A 23,322-nucleotide genomic window follows, 5' to 3' on the forward strand; every position below is an offset into this window, starting at 1 on the left:
GTTGACAAAACTTTTTGTACATATAATAGTTATGGTTGGATATTAAAAAAAAGCATAAGATAAGCATAAGACCACAATCTTTTCAACATTTTCCTGATATCAGGTGTTATACACAAAAATCAAACCGATGCCGACAAACTTCACGTTACCATTACCTAAAATTGCAGAGAAACTTTTCTATAGTACAACAGATGTACATTTTCTCAACCAGCTTTATACACAGCATTTTAAAATGTAAATACTTTTTCTCTAATGTTCCCGATGGCCGACAGTTTTAGAACACCTACCAGACATAACTGGCTCTTGATAGTCTTTTTCTTTGTCAGTAGTTCCAATCCCCTGATCATCTTCTGAATGGAAATTATCTATAATTTTCATAGCGCAAAACAAAAATGTAAGAAAATTTCAATGTTTTTACACAATTAAAACATCAAGAAACTAGTCTGGATGTAAACATTCCCCCAAAACATGTCAATTTTTTTATTACAACTGATGGTAGTTAGCCTAAAGCCAGACATTTTCTCAATCCATACATTTTGAGAAATGATATTTATGAAAATGTTCTTCATCAACAGTCATGTTTTTCTACCTAATCACATTCTGGGATGGCAACAAACAATCCTAAGAGGTTAACTCCCATACGTAAGCTTCTCCTCAGCAGTCCAAAAGTATTAAAGCAGGAAGTAAATTAAGTTGGCACCCTCAGGATACAATTGACCAAGCTCACCTGTGTACGAGTGCAGCACAGAAGTATTTGTGTTACAACCACTGCCTCTGCACATTATAAATTTCATCTGTATTTGTGTTTTTAAATATGGTATACAACTTTTTACAGCAAAGATTCTGCAGTCAAAATAACACTGCACAAAGAATGCCATAATTGGAAAAGTTGTCTTGCAAAATAAAACCAGAAGAACTTTCTGGTAATATATTTTTTATGTTATAAAGAAACATTCAAAAGGTTAGTTTTGATTTTTTTTTCATACGAATGAAATCACAATCTTCTAAAAACTATTTTAATTTGAGGTTTGTCATATAAAAATCAAGCCAATAACTGAAACGTTACACATTACCCAAGTTTGAGAAAGAAACACACCTATATCCATTTCAGAACAGATGTACATTTTTGCACCAATTTTATACAGTTAGCTCTAAAACACTTTACACATCAATAAACTTTACAGCATCACTACGTCTTAACACAAGTAGTACAACAACATCAGATCTATGCACAAGTAGCACATTTTCTTTTCTCAAATGTATTTGTGAACATGTATGTATTTAACACCTAATTTAAATATTAACTTTCAAAGAAAGAATATCAAGTAGAAATTCAGAACTCTTTTCTAAAACTTGAAAACCACCTACATATACATATTTGCACTTAGGGTGAAAAATCTTTAATGAAATTAGTTTTTGCTATAGATTAACACCAAAAATATATTACTACAAAACTTTTTCCAAATTAAATTTATCTAGGTATCAACATACAAAGGTTACAAAACTCTCAGAAGAAATGTACCAGCTTGAAGAAGAGGAGTTAATACAGTAACTACAGTACAGCAGATTTACTTACAGTAGATATATACAGCTTACATTCCCATTGTTTGATAATATCTATATTAGTTACACCTATACCAAACTTCAACAGTTTCTGATACACACATAAATGGAAGTTAAATGAGAGATTTGCTTTTTCTTAGACTTAGAAAGGTCCAATAACTAGTTTAGAAAGCTTTAAAACTGAGAAACCATTATGTTAGAAGCTAAAAATTTGCAAGATTAAAATAATTTCTACCTTTATTAAACTTTGATTAGCTTCAACTGTGTTCATCATAATTTTATTAATACACAGAAAAACCTAGAGCTTTTATGTATAAATCATATATGCATATTAAAAAGAACCATTGTTAGAATATACTACTAGACTCAAATAAAACTATATAAAAACTCTGCACGCACTTCTGTTTACAACTTCCTTACCAATATCAAAAGAACCATTGAGTTCAGCTCCAACACCTGGCTCCCGAGGTTGTAAAAGCTTTCGTCGGTCATGAATTTCCTCAGATATATTTTCCAAACTACGCAAGGAATCAGAATAAGATCGTTTGGCATCTGTGACAGCTTTCTGGAGGGCCTCTACTCTTACCTTCAAGTCCTATTGAACATTTTGTTTTATTCTATACTTTTATAAAAGGTTATGTATACTTATAAATGTGCTTCTTAATATCAGAGATCTAGTAATTTTTAACACTTGTGTTTATAGTAGTACAAATTTAAATGCTGTGTTTTAGTTATACGATCTCAAATATCACATATATTGAGGAAAAGTACTTGACGTGTAAATTCAAACCACAAGTCATTGTTTAATACAATCAAACTATGAACCTCTTAGACAGCATCTGATATCTTTATATCTAACCTGGTAGATTATTTACTGTTTTATATTTTATTTATTAAATAAAAGCAAACATAACCACACACACACATATTTTTACAAATATAAAAAGAAAAAAAAGGGATAGATACTAAGCAATGACTTATCAACCATAAAGCCAATTAACTAGAATTGGTTGATTATTAAAAAAAAACTTACCAACATTTCAAAAAGCAATAGCATATATACAAAAAAACTTTACTGTCTATAAATAATCCCATTTTCGGGTTTCAGATGTTTATAGAACTCAGAATATTTTTGAGGGTTTTCTGAAAATAGTCACCTGTTTCTTAACGTAAATAGCATCTGAGCCACTACTATATCTGTCATATTTCAGCTGGCCTGAGGTTCCCTGGTATTAGGTGAAAGACCTCACTGGCACTAAACATAACAAATATATAATGTGGCTGACATATTATCATCATGCACTTTTCTTTACTTTGGCTCAGAAGTAGTTAATAATAATAACTTTATTTTTTCCAATATTCGTTAAATGTTCCAACATGCTTTGGAATTGAATTTGTGTAAAAAACCTTGGTTAACAATAATCAAAGTTATCTAGTTACACCTGTTCAAATCTGCATATGAGGGGATTAGAGAGAAAATCCCATATTTAAAATGATTACATCTTCAAAACTACTTGTCTTAGTTTAGGGAACTATATTTCATCAGAGGCACAATGAGAATTATAAGTCTTATTGAGTAAAGTTAAACATGATACAGAGTGTTTCACAAACTGTCACACAAAGTGTTCAATATGTTTTCCACCATTCTTGATCAGAACATCAGACCGATCATTAAACGAAGCTACAGCAAGCATTATATGTGTTCATTGATCTTCACAATATCTTGCACACTGACATGCATTTATATTCAAATTAGCAACCTCTTATTGTTGACAGAGAAAGATAAATAAAAGCAACGGTAGTTTGCAAGAAAAGTAAGTTAGGTATGCAGTATAATAAGATTTTGAAACACTCTGTATGATGTCCAAACGTTCCCGAATAAAACTTAATTCTTAATGTGCCTCTTGTTTATTTGTTGAATTTCATGAAAAGCTACTAATTTAAAAGTGACAGGGAAGGCAGCTAGTCAACACCGTCCACCACCAATTTTTGGACCACTTATTTACCATCACACTATAAAACCTCCACAGCTGAAAGGATGAGCATGTTTGGTAACAGTAATCGAACCTACGAGCCACAGCTTGCGAACTGAGTACTCTAAACACCAAGCCTAATGTGCCTTTGGGGAAATATTGTTCCCTTACAACAAGTAGATTTTTAAGGAATAATAATTATTTTAAATTTGGTTTTTCTTTAAAGTCACCCTGTTTGTAAATAATAATATCACACTTCGCAATCCCTCAATAAGAATCTAAAACTTTCTACAGCTTTCCAGCAGAGGGCTAATTATCCACAATTACTATTTAAGCCTAACATGTGACATTTAGGATACAGTGCAACTCAATAAAATTCCTATGAGTAATTGTTAAAATTTGATTGTAAATTCACTTGCATGCAACAAGGTGAACAAAACAACAAGTTCTGATTTGCAAAATATGGGAAAGAAAAAAATTATTATTAAATCCGTCCAGAGAATTTTTTCCCAATTGATTAATCTGATTCTAGTGATATTGCAGATGAAAGTTAGCATCATTGTTGTTTTATTTTGTTACTATTTTGGTCAAATCACTAATGTGTTATAAGAAGTTTATGACATCTAGTATAAGAACGAATGAGAGTGACTAGTCACATCTACCTGCATCGAAGGAAGAACACAAAGAAATAATTGTCTGCTTGTTATCAACTGATTAATTATATTCACTGTTTTTTTTTTACTTGTATATCATTAAAATATACGTGTATTATACGTATTTACTTATATCATCGGACAAAATATGTAGCTTTGCATTGCAGTCTGTGATACATTTTGAATGACATATGATACAGTGCCTTCAGTGTATTACATTTTTCTAATCAGAAGCCTGTCAATAAACTGACTACTGTCTTCTTTTAATTAACTTTCTAGACTTGGGTGGATAAAAGTGCACGTGCTATGACCTTTTACAGAGTTACATTCAATTAAACAATTTTATTATTAATGTACGTGAATAAAATTGACATCAAAATATAAATATACTAAAATTAGAAAGCCAGTTAACTTATAATAGGCTTAGGACATTCTATTATTTTTTTTTGTTTGTGATAATATTTTGGGTTCTAAATTGCATATTAATAACTTAACATGCTCACATTGCATTGCATGATTGTAACTCAACTCTGAGAGGGTTTAAATGCAGCTGTAAAGCAATAAAACTAAAAGAACACAGATTTGGAAAGTCTCTAAGCTTTACCTGTAAGAATAAATGAAAGAGTGAAATTATTTGTTACAATATGCAGTCATTCTAGAAAGAAAAATAAAGGTAATTTACGTTTATTTTGTATTTTTAAACTTTTCACCTTAACCTATATCATTGCTGATATCACTACAGTTAGTGTTAGAGAAAATAACAGATAATATATACAGTTATATTGGAAAAAAAAACGTGTTCATCAGACCAAATGAAAAAGAATAAAAGAAGATCTATCTGCTTCTTATGGATTTTTACCCAGAGGCAACTCACAATCCCTACAGTCTCCTCTAACACCCCCTCCCCCCAAAAAAAAGACTTGCCTTATGATGCTTAAACAGTGCCCCCTTTTTCCTAATGATCCCCTGCCCTTTTAATGACCTCTGCAAATTGGTAACAGCAAGTTTTTCTACCACTACTAACTACAAACATTTTTTGTTTTTTTGTATTGCATATTTTCATGGTTATAGTAGTGACCAGTAACAAATGTTGTCAACAATAAGCCTGACAAAATGTAACAGTCCTGCCAACTATATATTTCTTTTTGGATACTCTCAACATTTACAAGTGTACACCCACGAAGTAATTTTTCTGAACATCAGAGAAATAAATGATTAATAATAGTGTGATTATTAAACACACATCTTAACAGAAGCATTCTTACCTGTAACATGTGCTGGAAGACATTCTTCTGTTCAAAGTATGGCCTGTGAAAACATAAAATATGTAATATAGTAATAATAATACATAATGTGTGTATACGTCATGAAATCGAATACCCAATCTCTCTGTCACAATCTTAAAAAATACATGTCATATGATAAAGAATGATTATATTACCAGTTTTTAGAACCTAAAAATGCCAGAGTTTTCAATAAAAACTTGTATTATCTGTAGTTGTAAAACATATTTTACAGGTATTTGTCTCACTCTAACTTATTTTTCAAATGTAGAGCGTGTGTTTTAAACTCTAACGCCTACATAATACTTATTTTAATCCCTCTTGGCCATATAGAATCATTTAGTTGGCTAACAAGAACTGAGTTCAACAGTACACAAAATCATTCAGAGTAAAAAAAACACTTGCCATGATAGTGGTTTTAGCACAATAATAACACAAAATACTATTTTACTATATTAGTGTGTAACAGATCATTTAAAAAATTTAACAGGTTTGTTTTAGAACTAGTGATAATTTATGTATTTCATTAAAAAAATGAAACAAAATTCTATACGTCATGTTTAGCATAACAGTGACATAAAGAACTGTTTGAATAGCCTAATTAAAGTTTTTAGTTAAGCCAGTAGTATCAAGCTTGGTTATTAACTATCCCATAATAACTTAGTTCAAGCTAATTTGCTCCATTTGTTTTGGAAATTTAAACTAAGTTACAGATATTTAATTATTTGACCATGTTTATAAATCATCATTAAAAAAAATAAAATATTATTTGAATGTTTTGCAAAATCACCACTACTTGACTTGTAAATTTGTTTTTATTTCATATCACAATGTACATATCTCTGTTAATATGATCTTACCTTGATTTATATATAACAGAATAGAATCATACATAAAATACTTTCACTGAGTTATTGTTACATTAATTTCTATTCCAGACTCCATTATGTTCAGAGTCTGTAGTTCTAGTTGTTTGGACTAGAAATGGACAGACTTTTGTAATGTAACCCACATCAGGATTATAGAGTCTATACTCCTAGATGTTTGAACAAGACCATAAACAGACTTCAGTAATGTAATATACTATGGTCAGAGTCTGTACTCCTAGCTGTTTAAACAAGGCTATAAACACACTTCAGTAATGTAATCTACTCTACTATGGTCAGATTCTGTACTCCTAGCTGTTTAAACAAGGATATAAACAGACTTTAGTAATGTAATATACTCTACTATGGTCAGAGCTTGTACTCCTGGCTATTTGAACAAAGCCATAAATATACTTCAGTAATGTCATCTACTCTACTATGGTCAGATTCTGTACTCCTAGCTGTTTAAACACGGTTATAAACAGACTTTAGTAATGTAATATACTCTACTATGGTCAGAGCTTGTACTCCTGGCTATTTGAACAAAGCCATAAATATACTTCAGTAATGTCATCTACTCTACTATGGTCAGATTCTGTACTCCTAGCTGTTTAAACACGGTTATAAACACACTTCAGTAATGTAATCTACTCTACTATGGTCAGTTTCTGTACTCCAAGCTGTTTAAACAAGGCCATAAACAGATTTGAGTAATGTAATATACTCTACTATGGTCAAAGCCTGTACTTCAAACAGTTGAAAGAAGACCATGGACATATCTTAGTAATATAAACATCTCTACTTATGCAGGGTGGCCACATTCTTTCTTTATCCTAAATTGTCCAGGCAAAATTCTACATTTCCCAGATTTTGTACGTATACAAAACTGATATTTCAACTTTTCCTCATAATGCTACCTAATTAACATAATTTTGGCTCATAATATGGTTATAAATAGTAATAAGAAATTTAAAGACACACTTTAGACTAAAGCACTAGAGAAAAAGATCTTCAAACAAGAATAGTACAAATTGATGGTACAAGAAAATGTCACATTTTCATTTATGAACTAATGTTTCTATCAAATTTATTATCAAATATCACAAAATTAACATCAAGTAAAGTTCATAGTCACTGACCAAGATGGGGGGATTTACCCTGACTTTTTTATTATTTTTTATTTTGATCCACTTTTCAATCTCCCAAACATTTATATGTTTGTCATCACCCTGTTATTCAAAGCAAAGGAAGGGTCTTGTACCCTGTAACAGTGAGTTCACCATACCTGGCTTTTGAAATATCTTTTTTCAGCTGTCTTTCCAGTATGAGAACTTTATGTTCAGCTTCACTATATGCTTGTGTTCTTAGCCTATGTTCACGCTCGCTTTCAATTTTTTGGGCCTCAGCTTCCATGACCTACATAGAAAAATACCCCTCTATTCCTTGCTTTAATCTTCAAAGTCCAATATCAGAATATATTCTTAAGGTACTGAACATTTTACTTTGACAGATAAGAAACTGAAAACAATACAGTTTTCTTTAATACAAAGTTCCATATTCCTAAGTTTGATAAATAACAAATCCACAAGAAAAATGTTCAAGTTCCAATTCACATACAAATATCTATACACACATAGAATGTATCTTGAAATGGTATAAAATTCTGAACACCAATGTTCACTACAGACTGATGAGACATAATTTGAAGTTAGTGTTAAAAACAAACAACTGCTACAGTCCTCACATTGGTAAGTTAGAAATAACATTTAAAATTCAAAGATAATTATTTCTCTCTCTCTCTCTCACAAAAATGCCATAAAATATGTGATATTTAATCCCTTAAAATAACCTGTTTAAGCCAGCACTGTCAAGATTAAATATAATCATACAAATACAGAATTATCATAAACATTTTTTAAACATTGTAGCTGAAAAGATCATTCAATTTGTGGTGTTAATTTTAAAGTACTTGCCAAACCATAAAAATAAACATTCATTCACAGAACTTTTTGTATTTAATAAATTTTAATGCACTTGTTCATTAGGCATTATAATTCAATAGCCACAAACATCTTTTAATAGGTTTTAATCCTAACCTATACAGTCAATATATTAGGTTTAGCAAAGTTTACACATTATCAATATTTACTTTTAATTAACTTAACTATCTAACATATTTACCAGTGTTTTCTAAACATTTTTAATCTTCTTGGATGATGACAAAAATATAATCAAGTTAATAGTTATTCTTGATTATAAAAAAAGAATGATGTATTTATGCTGTATATTTTACAATGCTTTTTGTTGATGGACAGAGTAATAAGACATATTAGAACTTAATATAAACTTAGTTGATTCTACTCAGCGAGTATTTAGTAAGGAAGTATCAGTGCAGTTTGCAGAAAATGGTGTACTGGAATTAGAAGTGACAGTAACATATTTAAAAGTGTTGTTTTAGTTTTTCAAAGAACAAGCTGCATATCAGAGTGAGAAACATTTATTGCAAACAGGAGTAGTATCAAACTTCTCTAGTATTTTCTTTCAAACAAAATTGATAAAATACTATAGAATGAACAGAGCAATAAGCCAAGTATTAATTAAAGCAAGACCGTTCTCTTGTATTCAACTCCATGTCACTAAATGCATGATATAATTATTCAGATTTTGTTTAGTTACTTGGTAAAAAAAAGCATTTACATAGAGTCTTTTTTTTTGTATTTTAATAGCACAAAGACAGTTGTGTAATTTGTGAAAACTGAAGCTAAAACGAAAATGTGATCAATACAAATCTGTCAATAGTGGGAACAACAGAAGTAAAGAGGCTGAAACCTTACTCAAGTAAAGAAGTACATTATGCTAATATAATAATAAGTTGGCAAACAAAAATTTATAAGCATAATGAAGTGATTTATTTTTGGGGAACATACAACATGTTTCGACAGAACATTGGTCTGTCTTCTTCCAGGACACATAGAGAGGTAAAGAGCCTAAACCTTGCAGAGGATGTTATCCAAAGTCATATACAGAAACAAAGAAGTCAATGAAATTAAAAATTAATCACCTTAAGAGTAACTTTTATCACATTTTTAACATCAAGAAGTTTTCAGTTTTCATTTCAGACCAGTCTAACGAACTTGATATTTTCATGGCCCACAAGAATCCTTGCAAAAACCACTACTGATAACATGGGGGAAAGAAATCAAATTTCATAAAGGGATCAATATGTTCAATGAAATAAACACCAGTAATTAAGTTTTGAGAAGATTTGTACAAATAAGATACCCTAATATTTGAAAAATGATACTAATGGAATGAAAACAGAATGTAGTATACATTGTGAAATGCCTAAAAGAAAAAAAAAGGATTTCTTAATGAACAACAGAAAACAAAAACATTAGAAGTAATAAAAAAACACCTACATGTACTGTTATCCTAAGTCAATGAAATGTCCATACACAGTTAATAAAAACAAGATCACAACTACTAGTTTTTGGACAACAAAGATATGCTTCCAGTTGATTGCCAACTATACAAGGCTATAATGATCAAAGCATATTGTCTTGTTCTTAGTACTGATCTTTCATTAGAACATATCATGCTAATAAGCTGTAATAACATTGCTAGGGGTATGCTTATTGTCTTACAACAGCTGCTACAGTAGTTCTGTGACTTTGACTATCTTTAATACCCAGTAAATTCTCCACACATTTTTGCCAGTATAACTCTTTAGCTGGTACTAACTTCTCATTTCAAGCAACACCACCTAAGAGCAACACATTTTGTTGATGAGACATTAAGTATTAATTTATAAGATTATTTTTATTTGATACTCAGTTTTTTCTCAAAAGAATTTATTTTTTGTTGACAGAGACTTGCTGATATTGGAATGTTTTGGCCATTGACTTTAACTAAAATCGTTTTTTAGCCCTAATTAGCCATATTTTCCTTATCTTCTATTTTTGTTTTTCTCCTCCTTCTGGTTACAACAAATTCAAACACTGCAACATGTTTTCATGGTGACAGACTATAAATACAAGTTTTTTATGGCTTTTTGTTACAGTACAGGTATTTTAGAACCCAACAGGAAGACGAAGTGGGATCTCTAAGTGTTGTTAATTTGGTGAAATACTGATTTGAAAGTTTGTTTGTAATTAAGCACAAAGCTACATAATGAACTATCTGTGCTCTGCCCACCACGGGTATTGAAACCCGGATTCTAGCATTGTAAGTCTGCAGACATACCGCTGTTCCACTAGGGGTGATTTGAAAGTTAAGAAGCATGTACATCATAGCAGTTTCTATAAGGACTTTCCAAGACTAGTCAGCTTTTGAATAAATGTATGCATTTATTTATCTTAGTTCAGTGCTATAGAAGAACTTATAAGAAAGTTATTTTGAGAAAGATAGTAACATATGGGGAGTCTCCTGGTGGGACAGCAGTAAATTTACAGACTTACAATGCTAAAATTTTGGGGTTCAATTCTCTGCAGTGGACAAAGCAGACAATAAAATATGGGTTTGCTCTAAAACAAACAAACAAATATATGGGGATGATGCAAATGATAGTTAATAATATCTAAGCCTGAGACCGCAATGTTGTTAAAGAGATGAAATTTAAATACAAAAAAAATTGAAATACTTAATTTTGTGACCTCAAAGTTTAAAAGTTCTAGATGAATTTTCAATACCTTCATAGTAGCATGGTTAACCATCTCTTGCCAGGCAGTGTCAAATTCCCATTCCTTCTGGTGTTTTATAAACTTGGCTTCTGCAATAGAAATAGTCTCTCTAGCTGCAAGATGAACACCACAAGCTCTCTGATACTGGACAGCAGCTCTCTGACATTCTAGTTGTGCCTATAAAATTCAAGTCAATGGTGTTTCCATAGGCTGAGGAACACTTTCAATTACATACAGAATAGAAGACCAAATCTAGGTATAGTTAGATATGTCACATTACTCAGTAATTTTATAATAAGATATTCAGAAAAGTGCTACATATATTAGGTACACAGCTTGCTAGCACATTAAAATATACACATTTACATAGTGTTGTAGAAGTGAACAGTGTTGTTTGTACCAATATGGCCACAATGTATAAGAACACATCTATGTCTAAAAGTTAATATCTCAAAACATTCTTAAAGTATAACCCATTAAACATCACATGTTTTCGTCCTTCCGTACTGCAACTTGCTGATTTTTTTGTTGCCTTGAATTTAATAATCTAACTTGTCTCCAACTTCCAGTCCAGTTTGAGTCTTTCTTGTTTTATAAATATGTAATGTATGATGTTATTTTCCCAATCTTTTATCATTTTAAGTGACAAGCTAGCTAGAAGATACTATGCACACCATTAGCTAAGAGAAACCTCCAGCACAGTGACACTCTGTAAGTTTTAGTTAAAGCCTTCCGATAGTTTAAATGGAAACACATTCCTTGTTTGGTAGGTAGTTTTGTGCACAAAAACCTAAGCTCAGTAAGATCCTGGTGGCTCTTGTTTTTAGCCTAACAACAGCTTTAAAGGAAGTTTATGCTTACTAAAGGTATTGAACTATATCAGTGGTTCTCAATGTGTGGTCAGCGGCCCACTAGTGGTCTGTGGGCTGGTCCAAATTGCAAATCACATCAAAAATAGTGCTATTCTTCTCATTAATTCTGATGAGTTATTTGCAGTGACAACAAAAGTTGGTGGGGTAGGACCGGTAGGTGGTCCATGGGGTCTTTTGCCAACCTATACAATGTCACATTTGCCAGAAAAATCCAGTGTAACTAACAGTAGATGACACCACAGCCAAGCTGTTAATAAAAGTGACATACTAAGTGATCTTATGACAAATAAAAATAGCAGGAGTAAATCAGCAATTAAATTAGAAATAAAAACCTAAGAATATTATTTATATAAGATAAAAATAGTTAATATAAACTATAATTAAAATTGGCAAGATTAAGCTAAGTTTTCATATTATTAGCACAAAAAAGGTATTTTTTGTAAATTCTTTGGTACTACTTCTGTTAAAAATTATCAATAATTTTGCTTAAAATGCATCATTATTTCATCATTTTATGCAAAGTTGGTTGAAGTTAAAAATTAAGTTACTTTTTTGAGTATTATTGAAAAATATTAATGGTTCATTCAAATTAATTTAACCAAAGTTGTGTTTTATATTCTTAACACTAGAAATGTATTTCTGATAGGTACTAACCCCCTCTCACCCAAAGCTATCTTGTCCTTGATTTGACCTCTAAGCATTGCTAAAATTTTCACCAGTCTATTATACCCCTTCATTTTTGCACCATTGCAATAACATTTGCTGATCATGAAAAACATGGGCAGAAAACATCCAGTGGAAGCACCTTGTATTAATAATGTATGTCATGACCAACAAGTGTGGCCAACCCAGGCAAAAAACATCCAGGAGAAGTGCCTTGGCTTGTGAATATTATGATAGAGTATAATATGAAGTATAAAGACAATAGCCATCTTCTCACAGAGTGGGTACATATGACTAGAAAGTTTTAATTACCATACAAATACCATCCATGAGAAAACCTCCACCATCCACCACTCTAGTGACTGGGAACCGGAAGAGGCAAGGAACCCCTTGTTCCACTAGAAGAAAGAAGGGAAAATACGAGGAACGACACACTGGAGACAGTGCAATGGGTTTCTGCATTTTCTATTTTGAAAAGCAGAAAAATCGTGATTGTAAGAATCACAGGTCAGTAAGAATGGGCAAAAATCCCTATCTGCTTTACTCATGAAGTCCAAGAGTGATGGTCCTTTACATATGATAAAAAATATAGATAAATACACACCACTGAATAAGTGGCTGGTGGTCTTACAGAAACACCCCATCTCCACAGTGAGCATTACAGAAGTATACAGATTTAGTGCTAAGATATAAAACTCAGCATATCTGTCAAGGCAACACCAACCATAAGGTGGGATCCTGAAATATGATGTATATCAATGAAATAAGATAAAAAATAATAATATGTTGAGTTACCCAGACAAAGATGAACAGACTTGTGTTGAATTGCCACAGGAGAAAGACAAGACCTGCCAGAGAAAGACACAGCTATGTTGTGACGAGAAAAAGTGATGAATGTATTGGGAGTTGTCCACATACCAGCCTGAATGATCTCCTCCAAAAGACAGCAGTTTTGAGCAGCTAAAGACTTAGTTAAATGACAAATTTGGTGTGAAGAAACATTATGTAGACGGCAACTTGCCACGAACACGTCAAAATACGGCAGTTGTATGAGTTGCAATGGTGCAAAAATGAAGGGGTATAATAGACTGGTGAGTTGTTGACTGTTGAAAATTTTAGCAATGCTTAGAGGGCAAATCAAGGTCAAGATAGCTTTGGGTGAGGGGGTAGTACTGTTTCGGAATTTCACTGATTTGGATGACACTTTTATTGAACATATGTCATATATTGCAAATATGTAACATTACTCATATAAATCTAGACCAGTTAAAAACTAATGATTATTATTTGAAGTTAAAAAACAGATAATATGTTTTTAGCAATGAAAAAAGGTTAATCTCCAGGTGTGATAATGAAGTATACTATACCTAACAGGAAGAATTACAGTATTCATGAACTAACATACTAACAAGTTATAAAATATCTATTAAACTCTGTATTCTCACTTTGCGTGCTATGTCCTTTGCATCAAAATATGGTCTTGCTACCTCCACACATTTACCAAGCTTCTTAGCAAGGAGCTTCAGTTTCTGGCAGGAATCACTTAGTGTTGTTCGAAAGGCTCCATTTGCCTCCTGTAAAACAAGTGTGCCTTGAGACTTGATGGAACCTATAAAGGTATATTTTGTGTGTTTATGTACAATCAACATCATCTAATTTCATCCCAACTCTTCAAGCTTTCTCAGTCACATTTTGCATTTTCTCTTAATGTTTTTCATAAAAAAAAAACTTTCAAAAGATCCCAAAGAATTATGACAAATTCAGTCTCTCAGTATTTTCTCTTTTTGTAATTACATACCTCACCTTACTACTTACAGATGTTTAAGTATTTTGATAAAAACTCTTTTAGTGGAAAACACCAGATATAAACAAATTGAAATAGAAACATCCTACCTTTGACACTTCTAAAGACAAATTACAATATAAACATGAATATTATCATTTAATAGTACATGTTCTTTAAGCAATATATGCAGGCAGATTACAATCTAACAATCCACACTATCCAGAATGCTAACCTTAGAAATATTTGTCTTCTCAGTTTGTTTGTTTCATGTTCTTTAAGCAATATATGCAGGCAGATTACAATCTAACAATCCACGTTATCCAGAATGCTAACCTTAGAAATATTTGTCTTCTCAGTTTGTTTGTTTCATGTTCTTTAAGCAATATATGCAGGCAGATTACAATCTAACAATCCACATTATCCAGAATGCTAACCTTAGAAATATTTGTCTTCTCTGTTTGTTTGTTTAAAATCAACAATATTACAAAGCAAATAAAACATTTTGATGAAAATGCTAATATACATTTGCATTACTAAGATTTAAGAAAGAAAACAAATGAGTCACTTAAACTAAAACAATGATGTACAGAAAAAAATTTAACAAAACCACAAAAAAAAAAGAAAAATCTATGCATGTGTTCTTCTGTGCAAGGTTGGTGTAAGACAAAACTTGGCATTTAAAATATAATTTAATAAAACTAGTTTTTTAACAAAATGGTTGGCTTATTTATATCAATTAACATTATGCTAATAAACACTTACTCTATTATAGACACAGAAATTAACCTTAAAAAAAAATATGCAAAAAAAATGTGACTGTGACAATATCAAACTTCCTACTTATTTATGCTGCTTTTCTCAGTTTCAACATTTTGTGGTTCTTGTGAATTTTCTAATAACGAATTGCTTTACAATACTTTATCATTTTAAGTAGTTTCAAGAACTGTAAAACTAGAATAAACAGCAGCACTTTGCACATTGGTTCAATTACAGCTACAGAAACAAAATCACTGATGTTAGTTACAAACAACAGAAATGGAATAGTTCAAGGTTCCAAAAAACAGCACATAATCACATTTGTGACAAAGTTAAGGTTTTGATGTTTAATGTTGAACACTGAAATAATCTTAAAATGTATAAAATGGAAAAAGAATAACTAATGCTTCAATCTGAAGCAGTCTTGTCTTCACTTCAAATACAAAATATACTAGAGAAATACAGGAAATACACTGCAAAACAAACAAATGTTAAGACAATACTTCTTTATTAGATATTTAGTATCATGAAAACTACTGCAAAGTCTAATAAACAATATATTCAGATGATAAAATTATAATCAACAGAACAGAACCAGAGTAGAGGTGAAAATGGCATTGTCTTGAAGATTTTTATTGCATATGTAATTTAAGACCAGGAAAAATGAGAACCCATCCCATGCAGGTGACCTATATTTTTGAACTCCCAAGTTTTTTAGTGGAACACCCCGAGAACTTGTGAGGATCAGTGATAAACTAATCTGGACCACTTTTTAGCAAAATAAATTCAAAATTAGAAGCTGCTTCTAAGATTTCATGTTTTACCTCGTGCTGTCTTGATGTTCTGCTCTACTAATGTCAATGCTTTCTTCTGTTCACAGGTCCAAAATCAGTACATCCATATATCATGGTTAGTTCTTCTAAACAGATTTGAAAGGCATGGATATTTGGCTTGTAAGTCTTCACCATGACCAGTTCTCTGGCACAAAACTTCCATACAAAAGAAAAGTGATAGCTCTGTTAGTTCGCCATCATCTGGCTAACAAACAGACGATTCATTCAAGTGCCTCCTCCATCACGGATGCAGTTCTGGAGGTGTGAGGCAGAGCCAAGATTCCTGCTCAGTTCAAGAAGCACATAGTAGACAAGGTTAAGAAACCCTTTTACAGGTGTAAAAAGCTTAAGAAGAACAAAGAAAATATAGCAAAAACATCTTAAACCCTGAAAGCCAAGGAGGAGAGCTTCAAAGAGGACCTGGATGATCTCTTTAGTATTGCCCAGCCCACACAAAGGCACTGGAAATGATAAAAATTGAAGAGGACATTGATTCTTCCTGGTGCAAAGAGAGAAAGGATGTCGAGGCACAGCAGGACCAGTGGGCACCACTTTGGTCAGAAAGGAGAAGAGAAAGAAGTGCAGTAATGTTACATCAAAGAGGAACAGTATCAGAAAGTAGAAGGCAGAGGGGGCAAGGACAAATTCATACAGTACTGATGTAACTGCTATCCCAACCATTGATGACAGTTTTGCTGTTCCTGGGCTCTCCACATCTAGGTCATCTGTGCCCCTGAAGTGTGCTCAAGCAACCATTCTCAGTCCTGGATTGACAGCAACACTGAACTGTACCACAATGAATGACCCGAAAAGCCACTATTCTCTTGACTTCAGTTGTGGATACTTTGGGTCATAATATCACAGGCGTGAGTTTGAACCATACATAAATTCAGAAGAAATGAATGAAATTCTGGAAGGAAACTGAATAACCAATTAAGGAATTATTCAATCTGGCCCTTTCCTTGATCATTACTGGGAATGAAAGCTGCTTCCAGAATGACTGTGAATGAGATTGTGGATTGATTCCCAATTATTGTATCTGGAGGAGGAGAAGAGTAACTTCAGGAAGTCCTCAAGCTGGGAAATGAAACTAGCTTGGCAATGTCCAATTCAATGAAAAAGGCAGTCTCACTTGGAAGATTGAAGACAAGGTCCAAGCCATGTGCTTCAATATCACTACCTTGAACAATGCTCCACCTTGCCTAGAGGTATCACATCTTTGAGCTGATGCCGGAGGCAGTCTTCTCAACTTGTATGGGGATATCAACTTGGCCAGATATCTTGTGCTACCAATGCTTTTGGGAAATGCAGAAATTCCTGAACAAGGAAAGGTTCCAGACTGCAATGGATGATGATACTACAACTTCTGCTGTATCAGACATTTGTGATGAAGTTCTTGCATTTATTGAAGAGATACTCCAGATTCAGTAACCCAGAGATGACCCATCTTTCTGGGATGGACACCACTTCAAGGAGTTCAGTTGATGATAAAAGTCATTTATGCTCTCCAAGTCTTCATGTTCCAAGGTCAGTTTAACCTCATGGTCAGAGAGGAGGTGGCAATGAAAAGAACTTGGACATTCATGTCCATCATTTATACAAAAGCATGGTAATGCCCTCTCCCTGTCCCATTGTCCACTCCAAGGAATGACCTGTAGCTCATCCAAGCTCTTCAGGTTTACAAGACCTTGGATCCATAGGTAGCCAACACCACATTGAGAAAGTTCATTCACCACCACTGGTAATTGTTTGAGGAGTTTGTCACTCTCACCATCTTCAATGATGATGTGCCCATAGAGACCATGAAGCCTTTAGTCCAAGCTATTGAAGATTATGGGAATAAAGATTGACAGAGCAAAGCGACAGATGAAGAGAAGAACTCTGGGACAATGGCTGAAGCCCTGAAGAACTGCCTCCAGTTTTTTAAATCATGTGCATCAAATCAGACCCCTTCCTTTCTAAGGATCCAGGCTATGAAGAACAAGATGAAGAGTTCTTGAAAAGGCAAAATAATATGCATCAATGACACCATGGAACAAGGACCAAAAACAGTACCTTCTTTTGGTGGTCAAGGAGCACAGAAAAAAGTCCCTGATGCATAGAAGAGCACCATCATTAAGGCTGTAGAAGCAAATGTTGTTTGATTCTGTAATAAAGAAGCATATTAGCAGCTTCAAGCAATTCATCTGTCTATGGCTTTACAATAAATGTTTTTTTGTTCATTTTCTTCAAATGTTTCAGAGTAATTTGCATGATATTCACAGCTTTTTTGTTTGTGTGATGCACACAGTACAGCACAGCATTACAGGGGGAGAAACTTAAAGGGGTGGTAGCAATCCCTTAACATGCTTTGATTCCCTTAAAATTTTGTTTACTTCAGTTACTGGTCAATCCTCATAAAAGTATTGGGTGCCCAAAACAAAATTATTACTTTTGATTTTTATTCCCTGGGTAAAGGCCACCCTCTATCCCATGCTCTTTGTTTCTTCATACAAGTCTTTTTCAGCTGAGAACATAAGTGTTCTGAAGCAGAGAACTATGAACACAAATTTAAGGATGGAATCTGAAAAACGTTTAGTTATAGGAATCAAGATAAAATCTTCTTCCAATGCTTTGTATAAAAGCTGAGGAACAGAAAACTGTGAGATCAAAACATACATGGAAATTTTCACAAATAGAAATAACTTCTTCACTTTTGAATATATATCATAGTGGGGTTATTCAAACTGGGTAGTTGATTCTTGAGAGTTAAGAATGATGAAAAAGTAAACCTGGTTGTAGCATGAAGAAACTAATGTGCTAATGGTAACATCTAGACAAACATGAGCTTTGTGAATCTTTTTAAGAGTCGCAGGAGTAAAGGAGCAGGTTGAAAGATAGTTTTGGCCATTTACATAGAAATAGGGGTTTGGTTTAGAAATAGTTTCAGGAGTCTATATTTTTGGTTGAAGGGCAATTTGAAGGAAATTTCTAATATTGTCTTATAAACAGGATGCCTTGGAATGTTGTTATTTAATAAGCAATTGTTTGTCAGCTAGAAAAAAGTGACGACATGTTGTTCAAAGCTTTATATTTTTCAGACAGAAATCTCAAAATTACTTGACATGTACAGCATCATTGCTTTATACCTATTTTTCACAGAGCAAAATACCTTTGTTTTACAACTTTTATCATGTACAAAATTTATGCAATGCAAATGGAATTTCAAACTGCAACACAAAACAAAAATTACAAGCCATTATTAATGCTCTACAAACGAGCATGTGGAACACCAGTAAAACCGAGGCTATGATTAAATTATATTGATGTACGATGTATTTGATATTGGCAATTTACTTACATCTAACTGATTTTCAAGATGGTTTATTTCATCTGTGCATGTATTCAGGTGCTCAAGCTGAATCTGTGAGAAAAACAAATTTTAAATTACAAAGTATTAGGTTTTTATGATATCAAAAATAATTTGTACATTTATTATTTTTTTCTTACAAAACAACAGTAAAAAAAAATTGAAGTATCACTCTGATGCAGAACTACTCATCACCTTTGCTGCTCTAAATATCACTATTATTTTAAGCCTGATTTATATGCTTAGATATTAACTCATGAACATGTGTTATAATACATATAAAAATTCTTTTCAGCAAAGAGTAAAAATATATTCTATCTCCTTTACTCAGTATCATTAAGAACAAAATTTGAATATCAACTTTAATAAAAAGTTCCAAAACTCAATACATTTTCTGAAGTAATATGAGTTTTAAATAAGAAGACTGTCTATATCTTACATCACATTGCAATATGCCTTATTATGAGATACATTTTAAGTCTTCTACATAGTTCAAAACAAACTTCTCTTGCAAAAACATGTACTACTGGTTTTGGTGTGTTCTACAGGGTACTTGTACTATTATCAAAATAATTTCTACAGACGTAAGTTAGTAGCCAATCAATACCTTTCAAATACACTATTCTTAATCCTCTTAGCTATCTTGATACCAAAACCCATCCAAATATTTATTACAAAAAGTGTGAGATAAATGCTTGGACTCACTTGAGAGAGCAGGCAAATTTTACAAATAGTAAAACCCATCTGACAACCTCTCCAGGAGAAGAGCTATACTAACAAGGCTAAACTGAGTCATTAAGTGGTTGGAGTTGTTGCCAAAAAATAAAATTCCAACTCTTCAGAGCAGAATGACTTAAATATTGGGTCACATCAAGTACTTAGGTAGGAATTAACAGATAGGAAGAACAACCAATCCTGTGCCAGAAGCAAGATACCAAAAAGATAAACAGAAGGAACTTTCAAAACAGGCTAAGGTAATACTCCTTTCACCAATAGGGTTAACAAGAACACAACAATAATGTGTAATGCTAAGTAAGTAATAGTATGTAGTTTTTTCATTTTCAAGGACAAAAGAATTCCTTCAGAAAGGTCACTTGTGGTGTATCAATATACATGTCCACGTTATAGGCATAGCTGTATTGGGTCAATAACATAAATCCTGATTACCAGAATCAAGGAGCACGCATAAAACAGCCCTTCCAAGAACTCTGGTGGAATTTACAACCATCTAAAGAAAGACTGTAGTGAAAAACCAAATACTGAATACTTTAAAATTACAGACTCAGCAAATGATAAATGAATGTTAAGGAAAAAAAAGAACTCTTAATTCAAAAAATGAAATCAAATCCAAACAACCAGCTAACAACACCACTGTATTTCAAAGTACAATTATGCCCGAGATGGGAAAGAAATGGAAGCTTTGAAACCTTTATGTAAACTGCATCTAACTAATAGTAATAAAAAGAAGTTAAAATTTAAGTGAGAATACAAAAAAATAAATACAAGTTAATAACTAGTAAGAAAAATAAAATTTATATAAAAATGTATGGTATTTGTCTAATTTATAGTCCAAGGTGAAAGTTTATAATGTATTTAGTAAGATATTAGGATTCAAGTGATATTTATTTGGATTTGGATGCCAAAGTAGCCAAGAAAATTGTTGGTGGTTCACATGTACTTGGAAGGTTTGCTGTTCACTAACAATAACGGAAGTGACATCATAATTTTAAATTCCTATAGAGGAGACTATAATCATAGCAGCAGTTATTTTCATGAGAGATAGGCTCGGTACATTTTTAATTTTATGGAAAGCTATATGAATTACACCTGCTATTAACAGAATAAAGTACAATGAAATATGAAAAAGAAGACTATATATATAAATATTTAAGTGCATAATATGTGTAAACCTGTTTTCATGGTCAAAATGTTTATCACACCAATATCTTGACAGTTTAATAAAATAAATGTTTTTATTTTTAAAACAAGTCAATTTAGATTTATTAGAATAATATTGTTGTTACAAAGATCAATTCCTCATAGTTATAATATAAATATAGAAAAAAAAGGAATATATGTTTCTTATCTTAATGAATAAACTGTACAGATTCCTGAATGGACCCCATCACACTTAGCCAAGTACTACTTTATAAGAAGGAAAATAACACTGAATTTCATAATATTATGTTTATTCAAAGAAGATTAATATGGATTTGCTGATACAAAATGCAAAAAAAACACCTGGTTACGTGCAGTTTAGTTACTTGACTTGTAGAGATGTGTGTGTGTGTGCATACATGTAGGGATATTTTTGACAAGCAAAAATAGTAAATAATACTATTAACATTTAAATAGAATCTCTGCATTTTAATCCATCTGTATCTAAGTAACAATCCCTGCTAACTACCAGATATACAGTCAGGGCCACAGGGAGCCATCATGGGCCCCAGGAAAAAAAATTATGTTAAGGAAACTCCTAATCATTGGAAGGTTGCAAAGTAATCCCTATTTTTAAAATGAAAAAGCATAGTGAAGACCTGGAAAACTATATACAAATTATTCGGACTTTTGTCATTAGCAAAGTGTCGAAAGTGTTATTAGATAGCACTTAAACAAGCAATTGCAAAGATGGCATTTAATTTAAGATTCAAAATGTGTTTTTTTTTTTTTAGAAAAGGTGATTTTCTTGCCTTACCAATTTGGTTGATAAAGCCTCCACCTTTTCGGATGAGGACATCCTGGTTGATGTTGTTTATCTTGAATTTTAGAAAGCCTTTGACAAGATGCCTTACAAATGATTAATTAGTAAGTGTCATGCTTATGGAAGGGTAGAAAAGTTAAAAAATGGTCAGAAGATTGGTTTAATGGAAGAAAGCAATGTGGGTGAAGGATGAACTTGATGGACTGCATGACCATCTGACATCTTATATACTTTTATATTGTAACATCTTAATATACATGTTCCTCTAAATAATCTTATAAACTTCAGTAAGATCACCTCTTACTCTTTTTATTTTATAAAATAATCCTTCCATCCCCAAAATCATCTTAGTACCAGTCCTCTTAACCCTTTATTAGATAAGGAGACCAAAACTGTGCAGTGTATTCCAAATGAAGCCTAACTACTGATTTGTACAAACAGATAATCACCTGTTTGAACTTGTAACCAATATGTCTGTAAAGACACACTAAAGTTTTATTAGTTTTACTACTAACATTTTGATGAATTGAGTGATTTATCAAACACAATTTTCATCGGGCACATTACTGAGTGGGTTCTCATTGTGATATACAAACACACCATGTTATATAGCTCTCTCTTTCTATATCTCAAGCCCTCAGTTTGGTAAGTGAAATAAACGTCCTTTCTTAATAATATTCTCCTAAAATTTAACCGTTAAGAGTAGCTTTAACTAGTTCTTATTAAACATTGTTTTAAGTTCTTAGGAAAATACAGAATGTTAGCTATACAGTAAAGGCACTGTTCTTTGTCTTGTGCATATTATTTTGATTGTGTTTTTGAGTATAAATAAAAATTATTTTCACTCTGTGTTATAAATTGTGTTCAGTCTTTTTCTTTTACAAAGTCAGAGAATTCTGAATTACTTCATTATAATATCTAATTAAATCTTCTGTAATTCTGCAGACTTATCTTGTTGCTCTAAGATCACCTGTTTTACCTGAATATACCACACTATCTATATCAGATGCGTGATCTAAAAAATGATAACCCAAATGCATTACTTACCTTTTATTAAGTCATAAAGCTTTCCTTTACCTGCTGGAAAATCAAATTTTAATCCCTGCAACTTGTGCAAGTAACTTTCCATCAGAGTTATAAAAATATTACTAACCTTTACTCTTGGATCTAGCTCTTCTTCTTCATTTATTGAGGATGAAGTTCCCAAGTCATCCATTGATAGGTATTTGAACATTACCCACATGCATGTCACATCACTGTATTAAAGTTTCATTTAACTTCTGCCTTAGGCTCACATTCTTCTTCCCTGTTATTTTTTAATAAGAAAAATACAAGTTTCCAGCTA

The 23,322-nt window shown here is 32.3% G+C and overlaps 1 protein-coding gene across 1 annotated transcript in view; it reads right to left on the minus strand.

Annotated features, from left to right (window-relative positions):
* Positions 1–87: 87 nt before the first annotated feature.
* LOC106478386 (SH3 domain-binding protein 5 homolog) overlaps positions 88–23,322 on the minus strand; it is a 28,724-nt gene continuing 5,489 nt past the window's right edge. Inside the window, exons 2-9 of the mRNA XM_013938928.2 lie at positions 23,131–23,283; positions 19,268–19,330; positions 13,998–14,126; positions 11,027–11,194; positions 7,624–7,754; positions 5,455–5,497; positions 1,984–2,158; positions 88–365 (exon numbers count right to left, since the gene is read on the minus strand). Coding sequence (XP_013794382.2) covers positions 250–365; positions 1,984–2,158; positions 5,455–5,497; positions 7,624–7,754; positions 11,027–11,194; positions 13,998–14,126; positions 19,268–19,330; positions 23,131–23,220 — 915 coding nt within the window. The 5' untranslated portion in view covers positions 23,221–23,283 and the 3' untranslated portion in view covers positions 88–249. The remainder of the gene's footprint in view (positions 366–1,983; positions 2,159–5,454; positions 5,498–7,623; positions 7,755–11,026; positions 11,195–13,997; positions 14,127–19,267; positions 19,331–23,130; positions 23,284–23,322) is intronic.

This window comes from Limulus polyphemus, unplaced genomic scaffold (genome assembly GCF_000517525.1).
Source record: "Limulus polyphemus unplaced genomic scaffold, Limulus_polyphemus-2.1.2 Scaffold207, whole genome shotgun sequence".
NCBI lineage: Eukaryota > Metazoa > Arthropoda > Merostomata > Xiphosura > Limulidae > Limulus > Limulus polyphemus.